The following is a 21,711-nucleotide window of genomic DNA, read 5'->3' as shown; positions in this document are numbered from 1 at the left end:
TGACTCCAGTAGATCTCTGCCATTTTTGTCTTTTCTTTTTTAAGAAGCTTAGTTGAGGTATGACTTACATACCATGGAGTTCACTAGTTTTTTTCCTTTCTTTTTTAAAATATAATAAAGATTTATTTCTTGTGCATGCTACATGTCCGTTATGGGTAGACTGGAAGTTGGGTCATGCCTGGTCATCACTCTGGAAGGAGGTTCCTGGAGCAGGAACTGTCTGAAACACTGACCTTTGTGAGTTTTGTGTGGATCCATATGTTCCTTTCTGCTGGTCAGGGACTCCTGTCCGCTGTCAGCTGGTGCTCTGTGAGATCCTCTGTATCTGAAGATGTATCCCTAATGAATTGATGGAGAGAAAAGTACCCCGCATCCACCGACTCCTCCGTGTCTTGTCATCTCCCCAGTTCACTTGTTATAAGTGTACAATTCAATGACTTTTTTTTTCAGTCTACACAGTTGTGCAGACATCACCACGATCCAACTTTAGAACATTTCCAGCATCCCCCTCAAAGCCCTTCTGACTAGTGTTTTGTTTCTTGCATTTTTTTCCTGCCAGCCCTTTAAATTCCTCTCTGAGAGTTGCTCTGTAGAGTTCTTCGTAGATAGTAAAAGAGGAAAATATTGGAGGAAATTGGGAGAAAGCATGACTGTTTAGTATCTCATATGAGAGCTACTTTGTTACAAGTTTAAAGTTGTGAAAAGAATACGCTTTTATAAAAAGTCAACACAAAAGAGTGTGAAATAAAACTTTACTGTCTTCCATCTTTAAACCCCCTTGACCTTAGGAAGCAGTCACTTGAGTAACTTTTCAGGTATTTTGTATACATGTACAGTATGGTTGCCTTGTGTAAATACGAAGCAAAATAAGTGTATGCAGCTGGGATGGTATCCTGCCTTCTGAAGCTTGTGTTTTGCACAGTGATCACTTTGAGTATTAGGACAGGGGTAGAAAGAAGCAAGAATATCCCCAACGAAATGTAAGGTCCGGGAGCGGTTAAGAGTTTCCTGTGTGTATCCTTGGTCTGGAAGCCCTGCTCTTCTCCATCTGGCAAACTACTAAATCTGTAATCTCTTTGAGAAGCCTTCCTTCTTACCATCCCTCCCTCTCCTTCCAGAGATGTAAATGTATATGTGTCACTAAAAAGTTAATGTTGCTGTTCTCTGTGCTCCTTTTTGTACCTTGTAACCTGGTACATGGTTCATTCTTTGCACTTACAACAAACACTCTGTTACAGTGATCTGTTTACATGTGAGTCTCCTCACCAGACTAAGCTTATCAAGGGCAGGAACCATGTTTCACTCATTGCTGTATCCCTGGTACCTGATCCTATGCCTGGCATGCAGTTGGGTGAATGGAGAAGCAATCTGAGCTGCTAATGGCCCCACGTGTGCCCTGGAACCAGACTGTACCGCTGGTTGCATGCCGCAGGAGCACATCGTGGTTATTGTTAGCTTTGGAGCCCTTTGACCTTTACAGCTGTTCCATCTTGTCCTAACGGTGTGACTCACCGCCAGCCTTTCCTAGTCTTTGGAAATGTTCATTTCTTTCTTTCCTCTGCTGATAGAGCTGTTGGCTTTTCCTCATTCAGTGTTCTCTCTTACAGTTTCATAAGTTTCGTCTTGGCTTTTGTCTATTTAGGATCAGGTGACGTGGCTTCATTTCTCATGACTGAAGCCCGGCAACATAACACTGAAATTCGGATGGCAGTCAGCAAAGTGGCCGATAAAATGGATCATCTAATGACTAAGGTAACAGTCATCTCATTTTGAAAGTAAGGGTATAAAGTGAATTCCCTGGTGGTCCAGCAGTTAGGAATCATTGCTTTCACTGATTCAGTCTCTTGTTGGGGAACTAAGATCTGGAAAGCTGTGCATGGTGCATCCAAAAAAAATTAAGTGGGGTATAAAGAGGGAGTACGAAAAGAGAGCCACCAGCACTACAGGTGAACTCTTTCTTGTTTTCTGTATTCATACTGCATGCTCACTCACTCAGTTGTGTCCAGCTCTTTGTGACCCTATGAACTGTAACTTGCCAGGCTCTTCTGTCCTTGGGATTCTCCAGGCAAGAATACTGGCATGGGTTGCCATTCCCTTCTCCAAGGGATCTTCCCCACCCAGGGATTGAACCTGCGTCTCCTGCATTGCAGGCAAATTGTCTACCACTGAGCCACCTGTGAAGCCCCATATTGATAGTGGTTAGTAGTTATTTCCCAAAAGAGTTGTTTTATTTAGGGATGCAGTTAGCAGAAGAAAACTCCTGCTTACATTAGAGATTGTCTCAGAAACTTAACAACCCTCTCAGTGGTCAGATCTTGGATGCATTGTATTTCTCCTTGCAAAAATTTCATTAAAATGAAAATTAATTTTAATTACATTAATTCATTTAATTCATTAATTTTAATGAAATTTTAAAGACTTTTCTGGCACTAATTTTGTAGGTTGAAGAGTTACAGAAGCATAGTGCTGGCAATTCCCTGCTCATTCCCAGCATGTCGGTGACCATGGAAACAAGCATGATTATGAGCAACATACAACGAATTATTCAGGTGAGAGTGGTCTCAGCCTGGAGATCTTCCCGTGCTCTGTCCAGAGATGTACTACCTTTAAAACCTCCACTCCAGGAATAAGAGCATGTAATAAATGCTCACGCTCCATGGAATTGGGAAATTCTGGAAAATCCACTGTGGCTTAATCTAGTCCAAGTGACATCACTCTGTAATCGGAAGGAAGCATTTCTCTTTTCACCATATATCACAAATTCACTTCACTTTATAGCCATTTATATGTTTAGTCTGTTAGATATAGTGATTTGTATCCATCAGGTAGAATTTGATATGTTGTTGTAAGTATTTATATTTATCTGGACAGAAGTTCTAGGTTTTTTTTAACAGTATCACCCATCAGTTCAAGTTGATTCCCTTTTATCTGATGCTTTTCTCTTAAAAACTTCAGTTTTACACATCACATATTTTTGAATTTAGGAAAATGAAAGGTTGAAGCAAGAGATCCTTGAAAAGAGCAGTCGGATAAAAGAACAGAATGACAAGATTAGTGAACTAATTGAACGAAATCAGAGGTAATGACAGGTACGGGGCACTGGCTAGGATGAGCAGAAAAGGGTTTAGCTTGTAAATGCCCGAGTTCAGTGAACATTTGTTCAGGGGGCTTTGTGTATGTTTCTGCTCTTTTCTGCTTCCTGCTTGTCGCATGAATGACTTCTTGGTGACGGAGAGGGATTTCAGGAGAGAGGGCTCAGGAGGCTGCAACAGAACACGCACCCGTGTTTGAGTCCACCCTTTGCTCCTCATTTGTTCTGTGGCTTTGAGCATTTTATTTATTCCTTCTGGCTCTAGTTTCCTCATCTGTAAAAGTAGTGTTAATGCCTAGGAAAACTCTGATGTCAGCTCTTCTGTCTTCTGTGTGGGCTGGGCTGACTCTGTTTTATCAACCAGAACTTCACAGATTTCCACATAAACCCAAGCACTGTATAATTTTTCTAGATACTTCTGAAAAAGAATTTTGGGGGAGTGGTCAGGGGAACATGTCACAGCATATAGCATTTCATTTTAAAAATACCGTTTTCCATATTTCTTTTCTTCAGTGTCCCTTATCTCCCACATGGAGGAGGGGAGGGAATTGGTTTTCTTCTCTTCCTTCCTTGCAGCCTTCATATTCCTATCTCTTTCTTCTCTCATTTCCCCTCACTACACCTGATCGAATTCCTCTCCTCTTTATTCTACACATTCAAAGCAGTTCACCCCTGGGCCCAGGTTCCTGCCTCCAAACTTGATTACTGCAGATCTTAGGAAAAGGAACTGCTTTCGGATTGTTGCTGATGAAGGAGCAGAGCAGCGCTCTGGCTGCACATTGGGTTGTGCCTGCTCTGCATGGAGTGCCTGATACGTGTTTTCTTTTCCCCTCCTTATTTCATAGGTATGTTGAGCAGAGTAACCTGATGATGGAGAAGAGGAACAACTCACTTCAAACTGCCACAGAAAACACACAGGCAAGAGTTTTGCATGCTGAGCAAGAGAAGGTAAAGAAACTGGGGAGAGAAAAGCCCAAGTCAGGATGTGTAGAGCCAAGGAGTGTGTCCTCTGTACGTACTTACCAGTCTCCTTTTGAGCAGAATTTTTGCCATTGTCGGGAAGAGAACTAGAAATCTCCCAGCAGATTTTTAATACATCCACCATCCAGATTTCTGTTTTTTAAATACGTTACAGTTAGTTGACTCAGAAGAAATCACTGATCTTAGTAATTTGGTTAAGGTGAGGATTAACCCAGTTTATTAGAAAGGAATCCTATTCTGCTGAAAAAATCAGCAACAGTTTCTGTTATGCCACGTAACACATATTTATTGTGAAATTTGAGATGGTTTAAGTAAGCAATCCTTCATCTGTGTCTGACAGAGCATTTTAAAGTACTGCTGTTTGACTTCAGTCAGCTCAGAATTATGTATTTTGACCTGTTTCTGAAGAGGGTCTTGGGTTGAGGAGGACTGCTTTGGAAGCCCCATTCTTCCTATCTTTGCTGCAGTGATACTGTTTATCTGGAATGAGTTCCTTCCTGTTTGGCCTCTCCCTCATCAGCTGGGAGATTACAAGCCTTCATCTGCTGTTTTTTCAGAGGTTTAAGAAGTAGCTTATATTTTGTATTTGAATATTTTTTTAAAACACGAAAAGTTAAGGTAGGATGCACGTTATAACTTTACATACTTTTTTACATTCTGGTAATGACAAGGATTCCTTTCTTGGGTCTCATTGCTGTTATTCTTTATGTCCTCTTAGCTAGTATCCAGTCAAGTAATAATAATAGTAATAATAATAATAATAATTTAAAAGTGGACATCTTATCCTCAGATAAGCTGTGTTTTGCCAAGTCCAGTCTTGACCCTGAATCTTTCCCATTGCTACTTGACACTGCCCTTTGTTTGTCATGGCTGAGTCCCAAAGCCTGGATCCCCACTCCCCATGAAGTCTACTTTTTTTTACTATTTCTCTTTCATCTACTTTTATTTGCTTTCTCTTTCCTAACAAGGCAACCACATATCTTATTTGTTGTGGCTGTTAACTATTATTCAGGTCTACAATTGATTATATAACTTGTTCTAGATCAGTGGTTCCCAAATACTGGTTTGGCTGCCTCAAAATCACTTAGGGAGCTTGATCAAAAATATACATCTGTAAGCTTCACCTTGAGATTCTAATCCAACATTTCTAGTTGAGGTCTGAATCTGAACTTTTAAAAAGCTCCCCTTGATTCTGAGACAGAGCCAGGTAGGAGGCACTGCTCTTATCAGTGATTTCTTTTGCCACAGTCTGTGGAGGTGGCAGCTGCCACACCTTTGTTTTTAGCAAGCTCACTATGTGGCTCCCATGCTGGGTGTCAGTGGTATGTGTGCGTGTGAGTATGTATTCCAGTCAAACTTTATTCACAAACATAGATAGCAAGCCAGTTTGACCTGCAGGTGATAACTTGCCAATCCCCTGAATTAGCTAACTAATCCACCCAAATGCTTGTTGATAAACTCCAAAAGTGTCTGGTACAATACATGAACCTGGTCAGTGCTCTATTTACAATAGCCAAAACGGTAGTGATAATAACAAAAACAGTACTACCTGTTGTTGTTCTGTCGCTAAGTCATGTCTGACTCTTTGTGACCCTGTAGACTGGAGTACCAGGCTTCCCTGTCCTTTACTATCTCCTGGAATTTGCTCAAACTCATGTCCATTGAGTCAGTGATGCTATCTAACCATCTCATCCTCTGCCACCCTCTTCACCTGTCAAACACCTCCTCGGTCCTAGGCACCATGCTTACACAGATCTGTTTGAAGACATCTCCTGGGCTATCAGGAGATAGTCTTGATATTCTTGATGAGTCAGGTACCATATACATGCTTCACTTGGTCTCCTTTATTCCAGTAAAACTTATCGAGCCTTGACTCTCCCATTTTTCTTTTGATCCACCTCTTAAGAGTCTTCCGTGTGATATCTCTCCTCTTAAATGGAAATAATCAAGGTCCTTTCATGCCTGGAGGTACTTCTCTGCCTGCAAGCACAGTTCAGAAACCTGTGGTTATATGCTCAAGGAATATTTGGTAAATGAAATTATTTTTCTCTATGGCAGTATTAATATTTCCACATAAAACCATGGAATAATGGTTAAAACTGGAGAGGAGTTACAGTTCATCTAGTTTGATATTCTTTTCCAGAAGAGCAAGCTGAGGCCCAGGTAGAGTAAAAGACTTGCCTGGGGTCTCACCTGCAGCCGGCTGTGTCCTTTTCCCTTTGCCAGATGGCCATCTTTCTTTGGTACCATGTTCCTCCTCCTATCCCGAATGCTTTTTCCCTTGTTTTTCTGAATTCTTGGTTCTTTCTTGTCATGGCTTTCTCTTCCCAGCTCTCCAGTCAGCAGTGGAATTTGATCCCAGGTGCGAACCAGGGAGCTGTCCTATCCACTGTGTAGGTTTTTGATATTTTCCTTTCTCATTTGATATTGCAGACCCTTACTTAAAACAATCATAATTTACACACCCACACACATGTGCACACAGATGCACATACATACACATATGTATATATATTCACACATTTCTTTCTGATTACAAACATTACATCTGTTTCTTCCAGGAAATACAGATAAGCAAGCATAAAACATAACTCACAAATTGTCCTCCCACTCAGAGATGCCCTCGTGCTCAGATTCTTCGCAACCCCATGGACTGTAGCCTGCCAGGCTCCGCAGTCCATGGGATTTTCCAGGCAAGAAGACTGGAATGGGTGCCATCTCCTATTCCCAAGGGATCTTCCTGACCCAGGGATCAAACCCACGTCTCTTGCATCTCCTGCATTGGCAGGTGGATTCTTTACCACTGAGCCACCTGGGAAGCCCCACAGTCAAAGATAATTTTTATATGTATCATTCATCCCTTAACAGTTTTCGCTATGTGTGTGTTGGGAGAGAGTATTACTTGCTTGTAAGAGGCCTTTCTCTATTGGGGCCTGAGTCAAGAGCTTTTGAGTGATCTTCCATTCTGCTTGTTCTTGATGAGAGTGAGCACCGCCTCTCCCCTGGAATTTGTCCCCTCCCATGGTCTTAGCTGCTCTGAGGTGCTATGTGAACGGTCTTCACTCTGATTTTAGTGAACTCTGGAGCTGTGATGAACACGGAGCTCTCTGAGCATTGTGTTAGTTCCGTTTCTACCAGGCCACTTGGGACAGGACAGTGAGTAAAACTTTATTCTACTTGTGGCAGATGAAAACCCTCTTCTGTCTGGAAATTCAAGCTGCCATTGTCCTCTGTGTTTAACAGATGAAAACGTAAGGCTGCTGAACAGCAAAAATAAATATCTTAGAGCTCACTCTGAAGGATGATGTTAAAAAATTTATTCTGATACTTAATAAAACCATCAGGGAGACTTTTGTTCAAGACTGTTGCTATAGATGAGAGTTCTGTGGTGGCCTTGGGGTTAGGATTCTAGGCTTTTACTGCTGTGGCCTGGGTTCAGTCTCTGGTTGAGGAACTGAGATCCTGCAAGTCACAAGGCGCAGCCAGAAATCAAAAGACTCCTGCAACAGGTACGAAAGATTGGGCTCAACTCCAAACACAATAAGGGCAAGAAAGCAAGTAGGGAATTTACAGCCATGGAACAGTGAGAGGGTCAGTGGATGGAAAATTACTAAGAGGAGAATCATAGGAAGGGGGATTCTTGCTAACGACAGGCCAAGGACTTAGATAGCAAAGGTTGGGATGAAGAGCTGTGATCAGTTATCAGGGGTAGAGATTTTCTCTAAACTGACATAGCAGGATTCTTGCTAAAACTGGGCTGGTCGGGCCAAAGACAGGGTGGGGAGACCAAGGCTGAGCGCTCTGAGGCCCTGACTTGAAGTTTGGTCAGAGAGAGCCTTTGCCTGTGGACGCTCATATGCTCATTCCTGGCCTATTTCTTTTTACTTTGTGTACCATTCGTTTTATTTCCTCCACCTTTAAGAGAGCCAAAATATCAGATTTTAAATGTAAGCTAGAAACCTGATTAAGGCTTTGGAATAAAGTTTAAAACTGAGGTGGGCACAGTGACAACCCTAAGAAGGGACAAGTGATACCAAGAAAGTAGACAGCAGCAGAAATGCACGTGCAGTACAGTCATCTAGGGAGGAGTAATGGTGGAAGCCTACAGTATGGAGAGATGGTCCCACCCCAGATACACCCTGCTGTCCGGAGGTCACGCCCATGAGAGCCGTCATGCACCGCCTTTCCTGCCCTGTTTTGACAGGAGCTCGTCCGTGCAGGTGAAATGAATGTGGCATTTGTCCCTTGTTTCCCATTCCTTTTCACTGACCATCCTTTCGTTTGCATCATCATCCTTAATACACAAAACACAGTAGGTGATTTTTCCAGGGGGTCATTTTGGTTTCATCGAATGTAACTTGAGAATATTTAGCTCCTGTTTGGCCAGTACGAGCCCCGTTTAAAATGCATTGAGCAGCCAAAGAAGTTGGAGTGTTCCTTTCTTTTATTACCACGGTTCTTCCCAAAACCCCCAACACAGTTACTCTGACGTGACTGATCTTTATAGTACCATTAGTGCCACAGTGCTCAGGAGAAGTTAGAGACTGAGAAGTGGATTGCCATTGAAAGCATTCAATTTAAAATTTAAAATGCTCTTTTCTTCTTCTTTTTTTAAAAAAAGATTGTCCTTTATAGGAAAACTAGAAAATGGCAAGAATACCATTTTTACAAGGTAATTCCCGGGTCAGAGACCTTGCACATTTGAGGGCTTGATTTTGATTCAGTGCAGGTCAAAGGTGGCCTTAGCTCTCTTCCCACCAGTTCAGCCAGCACAGAGTATGTGAGCTTGGGACATCACCATGTTTAAAGTGATGTCGTACTTTGTCGCTTTTCAGGCCAAGGTGACGGAGGAGCTCGCTGCTGCCACTGCACAGGTCTCTCATCTGCACCTGAAAATGACGGCCCACCAAAAGAAAGAAACAGAGCTGCAGGTCCAGCTCACAGAGAGCATGAAGGAGACAGACCTCCTCAGGGGCCAGCTCGCCCAACTGCAGGCAGAGCTCTCAGGTACGCCCTGTGGAGGGGGCTGGGGCTGTGACCAAGTAAGCGTAAGCAATTACACTGTTTCCTTCCCCTCGGTCCGTCTGACAGAAGGCTCATGAAGGTTATGAAGGATGAAGCCAAAAATTGAGGTGAACCAGTATAAACCTACAGGATTGACATAAATGACAACAAGAGAACTGACCATTTAGTGCCACTAAGTGGCCACAGTTCTGCTATGTTTGGTCAAGTGTTCAGTCTCTTTGGTACTTAGGATTGGCCTCACAGGCCTTGAAGAAATAATCTAACTTGTGACTAACCTAACTGAGGGGTTCCTCTAACTTGTGACTCAGTAGAGGCTTAAGAAGGTGCTTCCTGCATTGGTTGCCTCTTTCCTAGAGGATGGATTGCAGTCTTTCAGCCTGGCACTCAAGGCCCCTCCACCTTGGCTTATTTCCTGTTATGTTGCTTAATTCATCATAGTTCTGGGCATACTAGCCAGCCTGCTGCTTCAGCACATCCTGTATTTGTCTTGCTTTTTATCAGTACTGTTCTCTGGACTTGTGGTGTGCCCACCATCACCAAGATTTACCTCCAGTTCTCTCCAAAAACTGCCTCTTTCAGAAACTTCACCCTTTTTTTTGCCTCTAGAATATTTGGTCTCCTTTAAAGTCTTGCATCTCTGAGTGCATTATTATGACCATTTTCAGAGTTAGCCTTTGATCAGCACTACTTGTGTGTCTGTTTTCCCTTCTATAATGCAAGCCCCTGAAGGGCAAATATGACGCCTTGCTCATCTTGTGAAGTCCTCCCCTTAGTACTAGTTCAGTGCCTGGCACGAAGGTGCTGCTCGTGACATGGTGAAAAGCAGATTTGTGAAGACTGGCATGTTGATTCACCCACCACCTTGTAAAAATAAATGTAGAAGGCACAGATGGGACCAGTGGGTCAGGTATGGCAAGAACAGCAACAGTTAAGAAACAAAATTCACTTGCCCAAAAAGAGAGCTAAAAAACACTGATCTCAGTTGGTGAAGTGATACCTCGAAGATAAATCCTTTCCTTCTTAGAGCATCACTTGAGCAAACTTGAGGGAAATCTTAGATTCAAATGTCATACTGATATCTTCTTTCCTGTTTTCACGGTGCCCTGTGACAGTTACCTTAAGGGTACCATAAGGTCTCAAAAGTTCTCCAACAGAATTAATTTTGATGCGTTACTATTTAAAATTACTATTTTAATTACTATTTTTTAAATTACTATTTTAAAATTTAAAATTTTAAATTACTATTTTAAATTTTCCTATTGAAGTATAGTTGATTTACAATGTTTTACAATATTGTGTTAATTACTACTATACAGCAGAGTGATTCAGTTATACATATATTTGTATATATTCTTTTTTTAAAATCTTTTCCATTATGGTTTATCATAGGGATATTACCCCTATGGCACAGATATCCCTCTGTGCCATACAGTAGGACCTTGTTTGATGTATTACATTTTAAAGAAATTTTCCAAATAGCTTTATTTGAGAAGGAGTGTTTAGAAAACAGACTATTGATAGAATGTCCCAGCTACCAAGAAAGTTGAGAATATCTTACCAGGCATTGAGAAAGGGCCTGGACTAAACAAAGATCTCAGTGTGTTGAGTCCCGTGGGTTGAGATGATGACTGACATGGAACTGAGGGACGGATACATTTCAGGGGTGATCTCTGACTGCTTGCTACACTTCTCTTCCATTTTGTGTGTGTCGGAGGTGACCTGTAGGTACAGAGATAAATATGGATGGGTGTGGAAGTCAGTGGGTCAGTTTATGGCTTGATAAGCCTGTTGCTGGTCAGTGAGGTGATGCTGGAAGAAGTGAGTGGAAGAGGCTCGTGTGGGAGGGTTGGAAGATGAGAGAACACAGTTCTGAAGGAGCTGTCAGGATGCCGTACAGCCCACGGCAGCTCTGGTTCTACAGCCACGCCTTCGTGCTATCATATCTCAGAGGTCCAAGAAACCTCCCAGCAAGTGCAGTCCAAACTCAAGAGTGAAAAGCAGAGCCGGAGACAGCTGGAACTCAGGGTGACCTCCCTGGAGGAGGAGCTGACTGACCTGCGAACTGAGAAGGAGTCTCTGGAAAAGGTAAGCTCTCCATCTGAAGTTTCTCTGTTGTATCCAGGTGGCCAGAGTGGGCTGTTTCATAAACATTATTTTCCTTTTAAAAAGTACTGTAGCGTGTGCTCACTGTAACATACAAATAATACAGAAAAATATAAAATAAAAAATGAAATTTATGTTTTCCTCTTCTCTACACTAGAGGCAAGAACTATAAAAAAATGTATGATTATTCTTCCAGATTGTTTTCTTTGTGTATAATACATACATGCACATAGCACACATGTGTGTATGTATAAAGTATATGTTTACACATACATGTACACTCATAACATTTTTAATAATAATGTGATCACTTTTAATACTTTAAAGATTGTATTGTGGCCGTTATACTGATAAGAATGAGAGCTTTCTCATTCTTTGTAACTACTACAGAGTAGGCTGCTGCAAGGCTGTACCATAATTATATTTAACTATTCACCTATTGATGGATATTTCTGTTTCTAACTGTTCACTGTTTCAACCATTGCTTTCGTGGATACCTTTGTACTGTATAACTTTTTTTGCAAATTCATTTGAGCATTTCCATAAAAATTGATTGCTTGAATTTGAATTGCTGCATCAGAGAAAATTCTCAACATTTAAATTTTTAAAATAAATGTCGCCAGATTATCCTAGAGTATGTTAGCTTACATTTCCAGCTCTGTGTAAGCAAGCCTATTTCTCCATTATTTTTCCAACTCTGCCTGTATAAATTTTTACAATCTTTCATGATAGGTGAAATATGCTTATCTTATCTTTAGGTGTATTTTTGTTCGTAGTAAAGCTTTCATATATTTAACACCTATTTGTATTTCCTCTGTTATAAACACTATTAAAGTGCTACTCCTTTGTCAGTCATAGTTGTTACAAATATTTTTCTAGTTTGATGTTTTTTAACCTTATTTAGTGATATCTATTGTTATTTTATGAATTTAACGCTAGGATAATACTAGCCCCATTGAACAAATTGGGAACATTTCTATCTTTTTCTGTATTTTGGTACAGCTTAGATATGAAAAGAGTGGTCTGTTTCTGAGCTTTTACTAAAACTCTCTAGTAAAGCCCTTTGCCTAGTGCCCTTTTAGAGGATAAATCTTGGTCTGTACTTTGTTTCTTCCATAATTTTATCAGGTTTTTTTTAAAAAGTTCTTTCTGATTTTGAGGGCTGTTTCAATTTTTCATTGTTCTCGATACTCCTACAGTGATCACCCTTGTAACACATAATCTTTAGGATCTACTGCTTCCTTAAAATAAAGTCTAATTTGTGTAATTTCTGGGTGTGTGTATGTATTTTGAAGGTCCTGTCACAGAATTGTGACTTTCTTACCAGCAGATTGTGAAAGATGTTCCTCAGAGATGAGGAACATCTTAACAGTGGTAGGTATACAGGGAAATAAGATAAAGTAAATAAAGCTTTACCTTATTTAAATAAATAAATAAAGCTTTTCTAGTTTACCTTCTTATTGTCGCAGTTTTTTTTTTTTTCCCTGCCAGTAGTCGAAAATGTCAAATATATTGGGGAAACTAAACTGAAAAAATGAATTGTTTCCATTAACGAAGTAAGGACCCAGTGATGTTAATAACTAGCACCACCATCACCATCTCCATTTATCTTCTTCAAACAACTGGAGCTGATGACGGTTCTCTTGTTCCTAAGAACCTCTCAGAAAGGAAAAAGAAGTCAGCTCAAGAGCGCTGCCAGGCTGAGGAGGAGATAGACGAAATTCGCAAATCACACCAGGAGGAACTGGACAAACTTCGACAGCTCTTGAAGAAGGCTCGGGTGTCCACCGACCAAGCAGCTGCAGAGCAGGTAATGGGAAAATGAGGCCGGGAAATCAAGGGCAGTGGCAGGACACAGCTAATCTCTAGTCATTTGACAGCAGCCTTTCTTTTTGTAAGTTTCTGCATTCGTGTTTATATGTTGTATGTTCTTTAGTTAGAGTGAATTGGTGTCCTTCATCTGATCATCTGTGGAATTTTGGAGGGAAATAAGTTTCTTCTGTTTAAAAAGGTCTAAGGGTCCAGATCCTGAAAAGTATGATCATATTATGGCCCTGGGGACCTGTCTATAGACAGTCACCCCTTTATCTGGTTGTAGTACCTTTTGGAGTCCTGACAACCAAGGTCTTCCAGATGGTTGTTTCTCTGCTAAATCTGGGCTCTTAACTTTTTTGCCTTATTAAAGATGGGGTTTCCCAAGATGCAGTTAGACCCCCCATGATACAGTGATTACTTTCTCTTGGCAGCTGTCTCTAGTACAGGCTGAGCTGCAGACCCAGTGGGAAGCCAAGTGTGAGCAGCTGTTGGCCTCTGCCAAGAATGAACACCTGCAGCAGTACCAGGAGGTGTGTACACAGAGAGATGCCAGTCAGCAGCAGCTGCTCCAGCTGGAGGAGAAGGTGAGCGTTTTCCCTTGGACTAAGTCCAGGGGATAAATAAGCCCAGGCAATTTAAGGTAAACAGGTTGTTCAAGTCTTGTAGATCCTTTTGTACCCGAAACATGTTAATCACTTTTGAAAACAGAATCATACTTGTTCAGCTCTCTGGTTGATCAGTCATATTACACGTACTCATTTGGGATGACAGGTCAGTGACTTAGAAAAAGAAAAAGCAGCATTCATGTTCTGGACTATGTTTTCCATTATAATTTGATCCTTCATTTATTAAGCAAATACTTATTGAGTGCCAGTTGTGTTCCAGGCACTGTGTTAGGGAAAAGGCTTACAAAGAACACTCCTCAGGAGTCTCACAATCAAGAAAGGGAGACTGAGAAACAAAGATAAGCATTAAGTGCTGTGAGGCCCAGAAGAGGAAGTGCCCAGGGGAGCAGAGCCAAGAGGGACAAGGAGCTTTGATGAGGTGGGGAAGGCCACAGGTGTTCTGGGCAAAGGCCCTGAGATGGGCTGGAGCACAGGTGTGGTGGGATCATCTGGCATAAAACGAGAAAGAGAAGGAGGGATGGCTTACCACCATGTATGGAAGTCCTCATATCTGGAGGTCAGTTAAAGTGTCCAGTTGAAAATCTTCCACTCAGAGATGAGGAAGGCAGTCTTGGTGGTGACCGTTCATATGTCTATGTGACTAGGGTTATCAGACCCTTCCTCCCATTTTTCATCATATTCTTGACCTAAGTAGGAACAAGGCACGTGACCTTGTTGGGAAAGAGGAGATGGAGTGGTGAGTTGGGACTGAGTGATGAGGAAATGGAGCACTCTGGGTCAGCAGGCCCGGGGTGGGGGTGGAGGGGTGTGGCTGTCAGCAGGCCGACGTGAGGTTGACACTTGAAGCTTAGGATGCTTCTCCTCCTCCTGGGCTTCCTGACCTTCACCTGGAAGCCCAGGTTCCCAGGCCACAGCCACAGCCTGTTCGTTTTTGCAGTGTTCAGCCCTCCAGGCCCAAGTCACATCCCTGAGAGAGCAAAATGCACAGCACATCAAGGACCTAGAGAGCAAGGCCCAGACATCTGGGGTCGAAGCCACTGCCGCTGACCCCTCAGAAAAGGTGAGCTGACGTTTCAGAGACGTGAACCGTGTCCTGCAGGGCGATCGCCTGTGCAGAGCAGGCCTGCGGAAGGGACTTTGTCGTCGGTGTGTTGTGTCCTTAGCTTGTTTTCCGATCCACCACCATCTGACTTGCTGCTGCTGCTAAGTCGCTTCAGTCGTGTCCGACTCTGTGTGACCCCATAGATGGCAGCCCACCAGGCTCCCCCGTCCCTGGGATTCTCCAGGCAAGAACACTGGAGTGGGTTGCCATTTCCTTCTCCAATGCGTGAAAGTGAAAAGTGAAAGTGAAGTCGCTCAGTCATGTCCGACTCTTAGTGACCCCATGGACTGCAGCCCACCAGGCCCTCCGCCCATGGGATTTTCCAGGCAAGAGTACTAGAGTGGGGTGCCATTGCCTTCTCCGATCATCTGACTTAAATCGGAGTTAATCCATTGGAACCTGTCTCTTTGGTGGCAAACCCAAAGAGCCCTATGCTGAGGTCTGGATAGGTGAGGGAAATGTTTCTAAGTCACAGGAGAGGAGTAGGGAGCATGCCAGCCTCTTCTGGCCACTAGTCCTCATAGCCTGTGGCAGCTCCAGTGGTGGCCTCAGTGGGAGGGTGGCATCGGGGAGCCGTCTTTGAGAGTGTTAAGCACACACGCCGCAGCTTACCCGTCCTTCCTATAGCCCTTCTGTTGAGCGCTGCTCGTTATTCAACATTGTCCCCTCCACAGTGTCAGCCTTCGGGGTCTCAGTTCCTGACCAGCCGTGTCTCACGGCAGAGTCCTAGGAGGCCTTCACTGAAGCCTTCCAGACCTCTCTCTGGAATTTATTTATTTAACATCTAATTTATTTGGCCGCGCTGAGTCTTTGTTTTGGCATGTGGTATCTCGTTCCCTGACCAGGAAGGGAACCCGAGCCCCCTGTGTTGGGAGCCCAGTCCCAGCTACTGGACCACCGGAGCGAAGCCCCTCTCTGGAATCTACATGCATCCCTCAGTCGCTTGACTTTGGCAGCATGCATTTTGATCTTGTTTCTCTCTCCTCGCGTGGTTGTCAGGTCAAGAAGATAATGAACCAGGTGTTTCAGTTCTTGCGGGGAGAGTTCGAGCTGGAGGAGTTTTACAGTGGCAGGACCGTTCTGGGGACCATCATGAATACCATCAAGGTACAGCCGGCTGTTGTTTGCGTCCTTGAGATGGGTATCTCCTTGCTTAAGTGCTGTCCAGAGGATCCGGAGTGAAAAGTTATTCAGGATTGTTGATCAGTAACTAGGATGTCTGTACAGATACGGGCAGCCTCTTTTGAGAGGAAGAAACAAAGGTATTTGTACTGAAAAATAACAAACAGAATAACAGAGTTACTTGAACTCAACGACCAATTGTGTTAATAGAGACTGAAGAACTAGGAGTGCCTCCGTTTCTGGTCAGTGATCCTCTCCTCCTTCTTGGCTTTTGAACAGATGGTGACCCTTCGGCTGTTAAACCAACATGAGCAAGAGAAAGGAGAGAGCAGCAACGAAGAGGAAGAGGAAGAAGATGAGGCGCAAGCTCGGAGCCCTTCGGGACAGTCTCAGGCACCCTTGGACAGGGAGAGCCAGGGGCCCCCTGCAGTGCTGTCAGAGTGGGTGGTCCAGGAAGATGCCCCGCTGTCTCCTCAGGGCTGTCCCACTCCCCAGGATGACGCACAGAGAAGGGAAGGGGAGCCCTCAGAAATAGAGGCAAGCTTAGAGATAAAAGAACGTTCGGTCTCTTCCGAAGTGGCTTGCCTCCCCTCCCGAAGAGCTCTGGGGCCCCCAACTTCAATTCCCCCCAGGCCTCCAGGCCCCGTAGCTGTGGACTCTGAGGGCGAGGAAGCACTGGGAGACACTCATGTCAGGGAGGAAGAAAGCTCCACAAGACTGTCCCCGACCTCAGACCCTGAGAAGGTGGACCCACTGGCCGTGGGGCCTGAAAGTCCAGGAGGAGAGCCTCAGCCTCCAGAGCTCCAGGAAGACAGGGATGTCACAAGCTCGGCTGCTCCCTCCCAGGAACCGTGCGGCCCAGAGGCAGCTCCGGCAGCCATGGGAGCAGCACCTGGATCTGAACAGTGTTCTCAGCATCCCAGGTGTGTCCCCTGAGCAGTTTGAGAAGCAGGCGGCTGCCTGTTAGGTTGTCTCCAGTTTTTCCAGGGCAGGTGATTCATCCTCAGAGACTGGCTGGCTGGCTGAATCACTCATTCATTCACGTATTTACTCGGTACCTGCCATGTAATCTGTGGGAGTGTGGGAGGCAAGGTGGAGTTGGTTTTTGACTTGAAGAGCTTACAGTCTATTAGGGAAGACAAACAAGTGCTTATACAGTTGACCTTGAACAACACAGGAGTTAAGGGTGCTGACCCTGTGTGTGTAACTTTACATTTGGCTCATCTCCAGATTCAAGTGGGGTCACAAAAAGTCAGACACGATTTAGCGACTGGACACCCCCATACTCACCCAACTGCAAATCGTGTTTATTGAAAAAAGTCTAGGTATCAGTGGACCTACATGGTTCAAACCTGTGTTCATCAGGAGTCAACTGTATGTTGTAAATGCATGATAAACACTTTCTAAAAAAAGAAGGAAAGAATCAAGGTTATAATGGAGAATAAAGGGGCACTTATTCTACTTTAGGTAGGGGGACTAGGGAAGGATTCCGAGAAGGTGACGTGTAAACTGAGACCTGAAGGATGGATAGGAGCCTTCTGTGCCAAGAGTGGGCGGGAGCGTTTGCAGAAAGCAAGGCCAGCACACACAAGGCCCTGCGGTGGGGGTGCGTGACGCAGTCCAGGAAGAAGGCACAGTGGGTGGGAGGACAGTGGTGTTATGCCAAGGTTGGAGAACTCGGTAGGAGCCAAGTCATGTGAGATTTTGTTGTCACTGTTAGAAGTTTGGACTTTAAGTGCAGTGAGCAGCTTTTAAGGGGATTTGACTGATTTACTGGCTTTAAAAGATTGCTCTGGCTGTAGGTTATGCAGGGAGTCAAGAGTGCTGGGGGTGAGTGTGGAGAAGTGGGGGGATTCCTGGGCAGTCACTGCAGCTGTTGGATATTTAGCCCAGAGCCTGTGGGCACTGTGGCCTGGGGCAGGAACATTTTCCTTTGACTTGATTTTCCTGATTTTTCTTTCAGCCTCTCTGAGGATGAAGAGGATGAACTGTTTAAAGGGGCATCTCTGAAAATTCCGAAGCCCAAAGCACAGGCTGAGGAGGAGGATGAAGACGAAGTGGTAAGGAACTCCCAGGCCCTGCCAAGTCCTCACGCCGCCCCCTGGGGGCCCCTCCCCGCTGGCTGTGAGAAGAGGAAGGGGGTCTGCTGGTGGCCCACCCCCTGGGCTCTGTGTTCAGGGCCCTGCGCGAGCAGGCTTGGGGCTGGGAGGGAGCGGCTCTGTAAGCCTGGTGGGGATGGGCAGATACCACTCTATTCTTGAAAAAGGATCACAGTCTCCACTCATGCAGCAGTAATTTCTACCTGAAGAAAGTTGGGCTGCTTAGTCCCATATTAGAATGCTAAAGCCTCAGGTTTCCGGACCTCAACTCGGCTAAGGTGTTTTATTTTAGAATTGGAAGGGACTTTGAAGATCTTCTTGTCTAGCATCTGTACTCATAGACAGACTGAGGTTCAGAAGGATGATTTACCTAAAGCCACAGAGTGAGTTAATGGTATAGCTAGGACTCAAACCCCAGGCTCCTACTCAGACCACCTGTTTCTAAGCATTTTCTGCTTCATCAGCCTGCTTTCCAACCTGCTGCCTTGTTTTGTTATCACAATATCCCTGGGCAGAGAATGGGTTAAGTACTGATAGTGTAGGGCTTCCCTGGTGGCTCAGTGACAAAGAATCCACCTGCCAGTACAGGAGACACAGGGTACACGGGTTCGGTCCCTGGGTTGGGAAGATTCCCCTGGAGTGGGAAATGGCAACCCACTCCAGTAATTTTGCCTGGGAAATCCCCGGCAGGCCACAGTCAGTGGGGTCTCAAAGAGTCAGACACAACTTAGTGAGTAAAACAACAGCAACAGCGCCGATAGGGCAGCCCCACTTCACAGAGCTCCAGAGTTAAGGCCAGGAAGGTGATCTGCTGATTAAGCCTGGATCAGAACCCCGTTTCTCACATTCGTGGTCCCCGTTGTGCTAAGTTACAAGCATTCTTGGCTCTGTCTAGGACGTTTGACTGTTGTGATAATTTCACTAGCGTAAAATGTGGGTGGAGAACACAGATCAGAGTCAGGCTCAGTCCATCCCAGGAACAGAAATATGAGGTGAATGGGGGCAGATTTTCTCCCCTTTTGTATCCGCCAAAATGGATTCTGCCTTTTTCCAAGACCTCGGGAAAACGGCTGTGGCGGAGCTGGGATCCAGCTCCTATGGACCAGAACCCTTCTCTCTTGCCTATGTTCCCCGGGAAAGCGCACTGGTTCCTCTATTGGCCTTTCTTCCCAAGAATTACATTTTCATTTGAGAGTTCTGAATATGAACGAAAAGCCAATTGAGTATCTCAAGTGACTGTCCTATATATGGATGGAGTTTTCTGACTTTAGCAGAACATTATTGGTGTTAATACTAATATCATCAAGTTAATGTCTGTTTTTTGGGTACTCTGAAAACTATAGACATTTAATCTTCTGCCAGTTCAGTGAAATGTAGGCACTTTTATTCCATTTTGTAGAAAGAAGGCCACGGCTCTGGAACATTAAATGGCTGATCCAAGGTTCTGTAGTGGTACATGCACACCAGAACCTCAGCTGGAACAAAACAGAAGCAGTGAGCCACATTTTAAGATCGCATACCATCAGAGTTTCGAGATCACTTAACTGATGCCCAGGGAGAGGTTCGAGGTCTGTTAGTTGGGGGTGGAGATGGAATTAGCCCAGGGACCTCTGACCACATCACACCGCCTTCCTTTGGCTGGCCCTGGGAAGTCCGATCCCGGGCCAGAGTAGTTCACCAGAGCAGAAGGTACCTTACTTAGTAGAGAACACTCGGGAGTGCCTGTCTCTAGCGTCAGTCCCAGCAACCCATAGGATTGTCCCTGCCAGTCTAGAGGGAAAAGGCCAGAGGCTCAAGTCACGAAAAGTGGGGAGAGTTTCCTCTGGCTCGTTAATCCCCCTTATCCTCCTGCCTGATGGGAAGGGAGGGAGGGAGGTGCCAGTGATACCAGGGATATGAGCCTACATTCCTGGGTTTTCCTCATCTTGGGATTCTCCACTTGGTAGGGCGGCCAAGACTTTAAATTCGACTCTCTCTCAAATGGTGGGCCCACGTCCAGAGCCAGGCAGGCTACCTCAGGCCACAACAGCGTTTTTTCAAATGTGACTGTACTCTTCCCAGCTTCCTTCTTCCTGTGTTTTCTGCCCTGAGGGTGGCTCTGCTTCTCTGTTTCCTTATCCTGCTCCCCCTTCCTTTTCCCACACAAAATGTGTAAGTTACCACATGCGAGAAAACCTGTCCAATCAATACATGTGTTTCTCAAATAAATGACAAAACGAGCCAAACGAAGTTGGTCTTCTTGTCTCCGTGTTGAAAGATTGCCTCCCTTCTCTGACTGCTTGTCTCAGCTTTTCCGGAAGCCTGGGGTTTGCTGGCCTCAGGGTTCGTCCCTTCAGTTAAACCCTCACCAGCAGTCTCCTTTCCAGCCTGGAGCTGGGAAAGATGCTGGTCACTTCATCTTGCACAGGCGGGAAGTCCATCTGGTGCAGGGACAAGTGAGGACTGACTACTCTTTCCTGTCTTGTCAGAGCATGAAGGGACGCCCGCCCCCAACACCCCTTTTTGGAGATGATGACGATGATGATGACATTGACTGGCTGGGATGAAGACCCAGGAAACCGGTGCAAAGGTTTCTCTACCAACCCTTCCCTAGGCGTGATTTTGCACAGCCAGCGCTGGCTTTAGACAAGCCACGGGGTGAGGTGAAGGTGAGCACACTGAGGACAGTAGTTCAGATGCCTGAGCTGGCCCACCTCCGAGCCCCCGCCTGACCTGGTGAAGCAGCGTGGGACCCTGTCTTCAGAACACTGGGGTTGGCAGCAGCCCGCCCTGGTCCTGCCTCAGAGTCCCCCATGGAGAAAGGGCTGGGGGGCTCCCCTCCAGCGAGTCCCTGTGAAAGTCGTGCCCTCTCCCAAGCTTTTTATTCTCTGAACTCCCAGACTGACCTGCCTCCCAGTGCTCAACTGTGTCCCAGCGCCAGTACTGTCCCCTGTGGTGAGGTCTCCCTGGTAGAGCTGGTAGAGGGTAAAGTACCCCATCTAAACCCAGTTAACAGCCTTGCCTGCAGTCCTGGGACATATATCTTTTCTCTGCCTTAAATCTGATATAAGAGGTCAATGAATATTTGAAATTAACAGAACAAAAATAAATGTCTGCAATGAAACCTGACTCAAGCTTTTGGGGTGAAATCGAATCTGGTTCCAAGAGCAGTCTGTGCCCTCTGGGAATGTGAGGGTAGGGGCTGTAACAGATCTAGGTTTGTTAACATGTGTGAAAGCACTGTGACACGCTTCCTTTGTACTTAACCCTGGAACTGTTAGGCTTTCCGATCACTGTCCCACTGTGCTTTCGGGCTCAGGGCTCAGGGTTAGGACCAGTCCCGTCGCCCACTGACTCCTGCAGGTCCTACACCCTAGGGAGCCAGGCAGAGAAGGTGGGGAGGGTCCCTGTGTCACCATCCCTAGGGAGCCCGGCAGAGAAGATGGGGAGGGTCCCTGTGTCGCCATCCATCGTGGATGGCACCTGAGAGACCGAGTCTTCACTTGAAGAGCAGCTTCCATTTCCTCTGATTTCAGGCCCAGGACTAATGCAGGGAACAGTAGTGAGAAAATATTCACGGTCATTTTACTTATTTCAGCGTTTTCCAAAGACCATGTAAGCAGTCTTTTAAAAGTAGAATAACTTTAATAAAAATGTTCCCTGATTTTAAATGTTTATAAGATAGGAACCCAGATTCCACTCCATCTCACCTGCCAATCAGACGTATCCTTTTTGATGATAGCTTTGAGCCTGTCTTCCATCTGTGGG

General features: G+C 44.9%; 1 protein-coding gene across 4 annotated transcripts in view; it reads left to right on the top strand.

The window, feature by feature from the left end:
* FKBP15 (FKBP prolyl isomerase family member 15) overlaps nucleotides 1–21,072 on the top strand; it is a 57,035-nt gene extending 35,963 nt beyond the window's left edge. For 3 of the 4 annotated variants that reach the window (XM_010808285.4, XM_002689935.7, XM_059889526.1), the window contains 13 exons: nucleotides 1,643–1,752; nucleotides 2,442–2,549; nucleotides 2,985–3,079; nucleotides 3,937–4,039; nucleotides 8,908–9,079; nucleotides 11,046–11,182; nucleotides 12,855–13,010; nucleotides 13,447–13,599; nucleotides 14,579–14,701; nucleotides 15,743–15,850; nucleotides 16,145–16,788; nucleotides 17,829–17,925; nucleotides 20,433–21,072. In XM_010808285.4, the coding sequence (XP_010806587.2) occupies nucleotides 1,643–1,752; nucleotides 2,442–2,549; nucleotides 2,985–3,079; nucleotides 3,937–4,039; nucleotides 8,908–9,079; nucleotides 11,046–11,182; nucleotides 12,855–13,010; nucleotides 13,447–13,599; nucleotides 14,579–14,701; nucleotides 15,743–15,850; nucleotides 16,145–16,788; nucleotides 17,829–17,925; nucleotides 20,433–20,510 (2,084 nt within the window). In that variant the 3' untranslated portion in view covers nucleotides 20,511–21,072. The remainder of the gene's footprint in view (nucleotides 1–1,642; nucleotides 1,753–2,441; nucleotides 2,550–2,984; nucleotides 3,080–3,936; nucleotides 4,040–8,907; nucleotides 9,080–11,045; nucleotides 11,183–12,854; nucleotides 13,011–13,446; nucleotides 13,600–14,578; nucleotides 14,702–15,742; nucleotides 15,851–16,144; nucleotides 16,789–17,828; nucleotides 17,926–20,432) is intronic. The other variant, XM_005210565.5, reaches the window with a different exon arrangement.
* The last annotated feature ends 639 nt before the right edge of the window (nucleotides 21,073–21,711 follow it).

The sequence above is a fragment of the Bos taurus genome, chromosome 8, assembly GCF_002263795.3.
Source record: "Bos taurus isolate L1 Dominette 01449 registration number 42190680 breed Hereford chromosome 8, ARS-UCD2.0, whole genome shotgun sequence".
NCBI classification, from domain to species: Eukaryota; Metazoa; Chordata; class Mammalia; order Artiodactyla; family Bovidae; genus Bos; species Bos taurus.
Note: the sequence above shows the minus strand (reverse complement) of the source record. Positions and strands in the feature narration are given on the sequence as shown.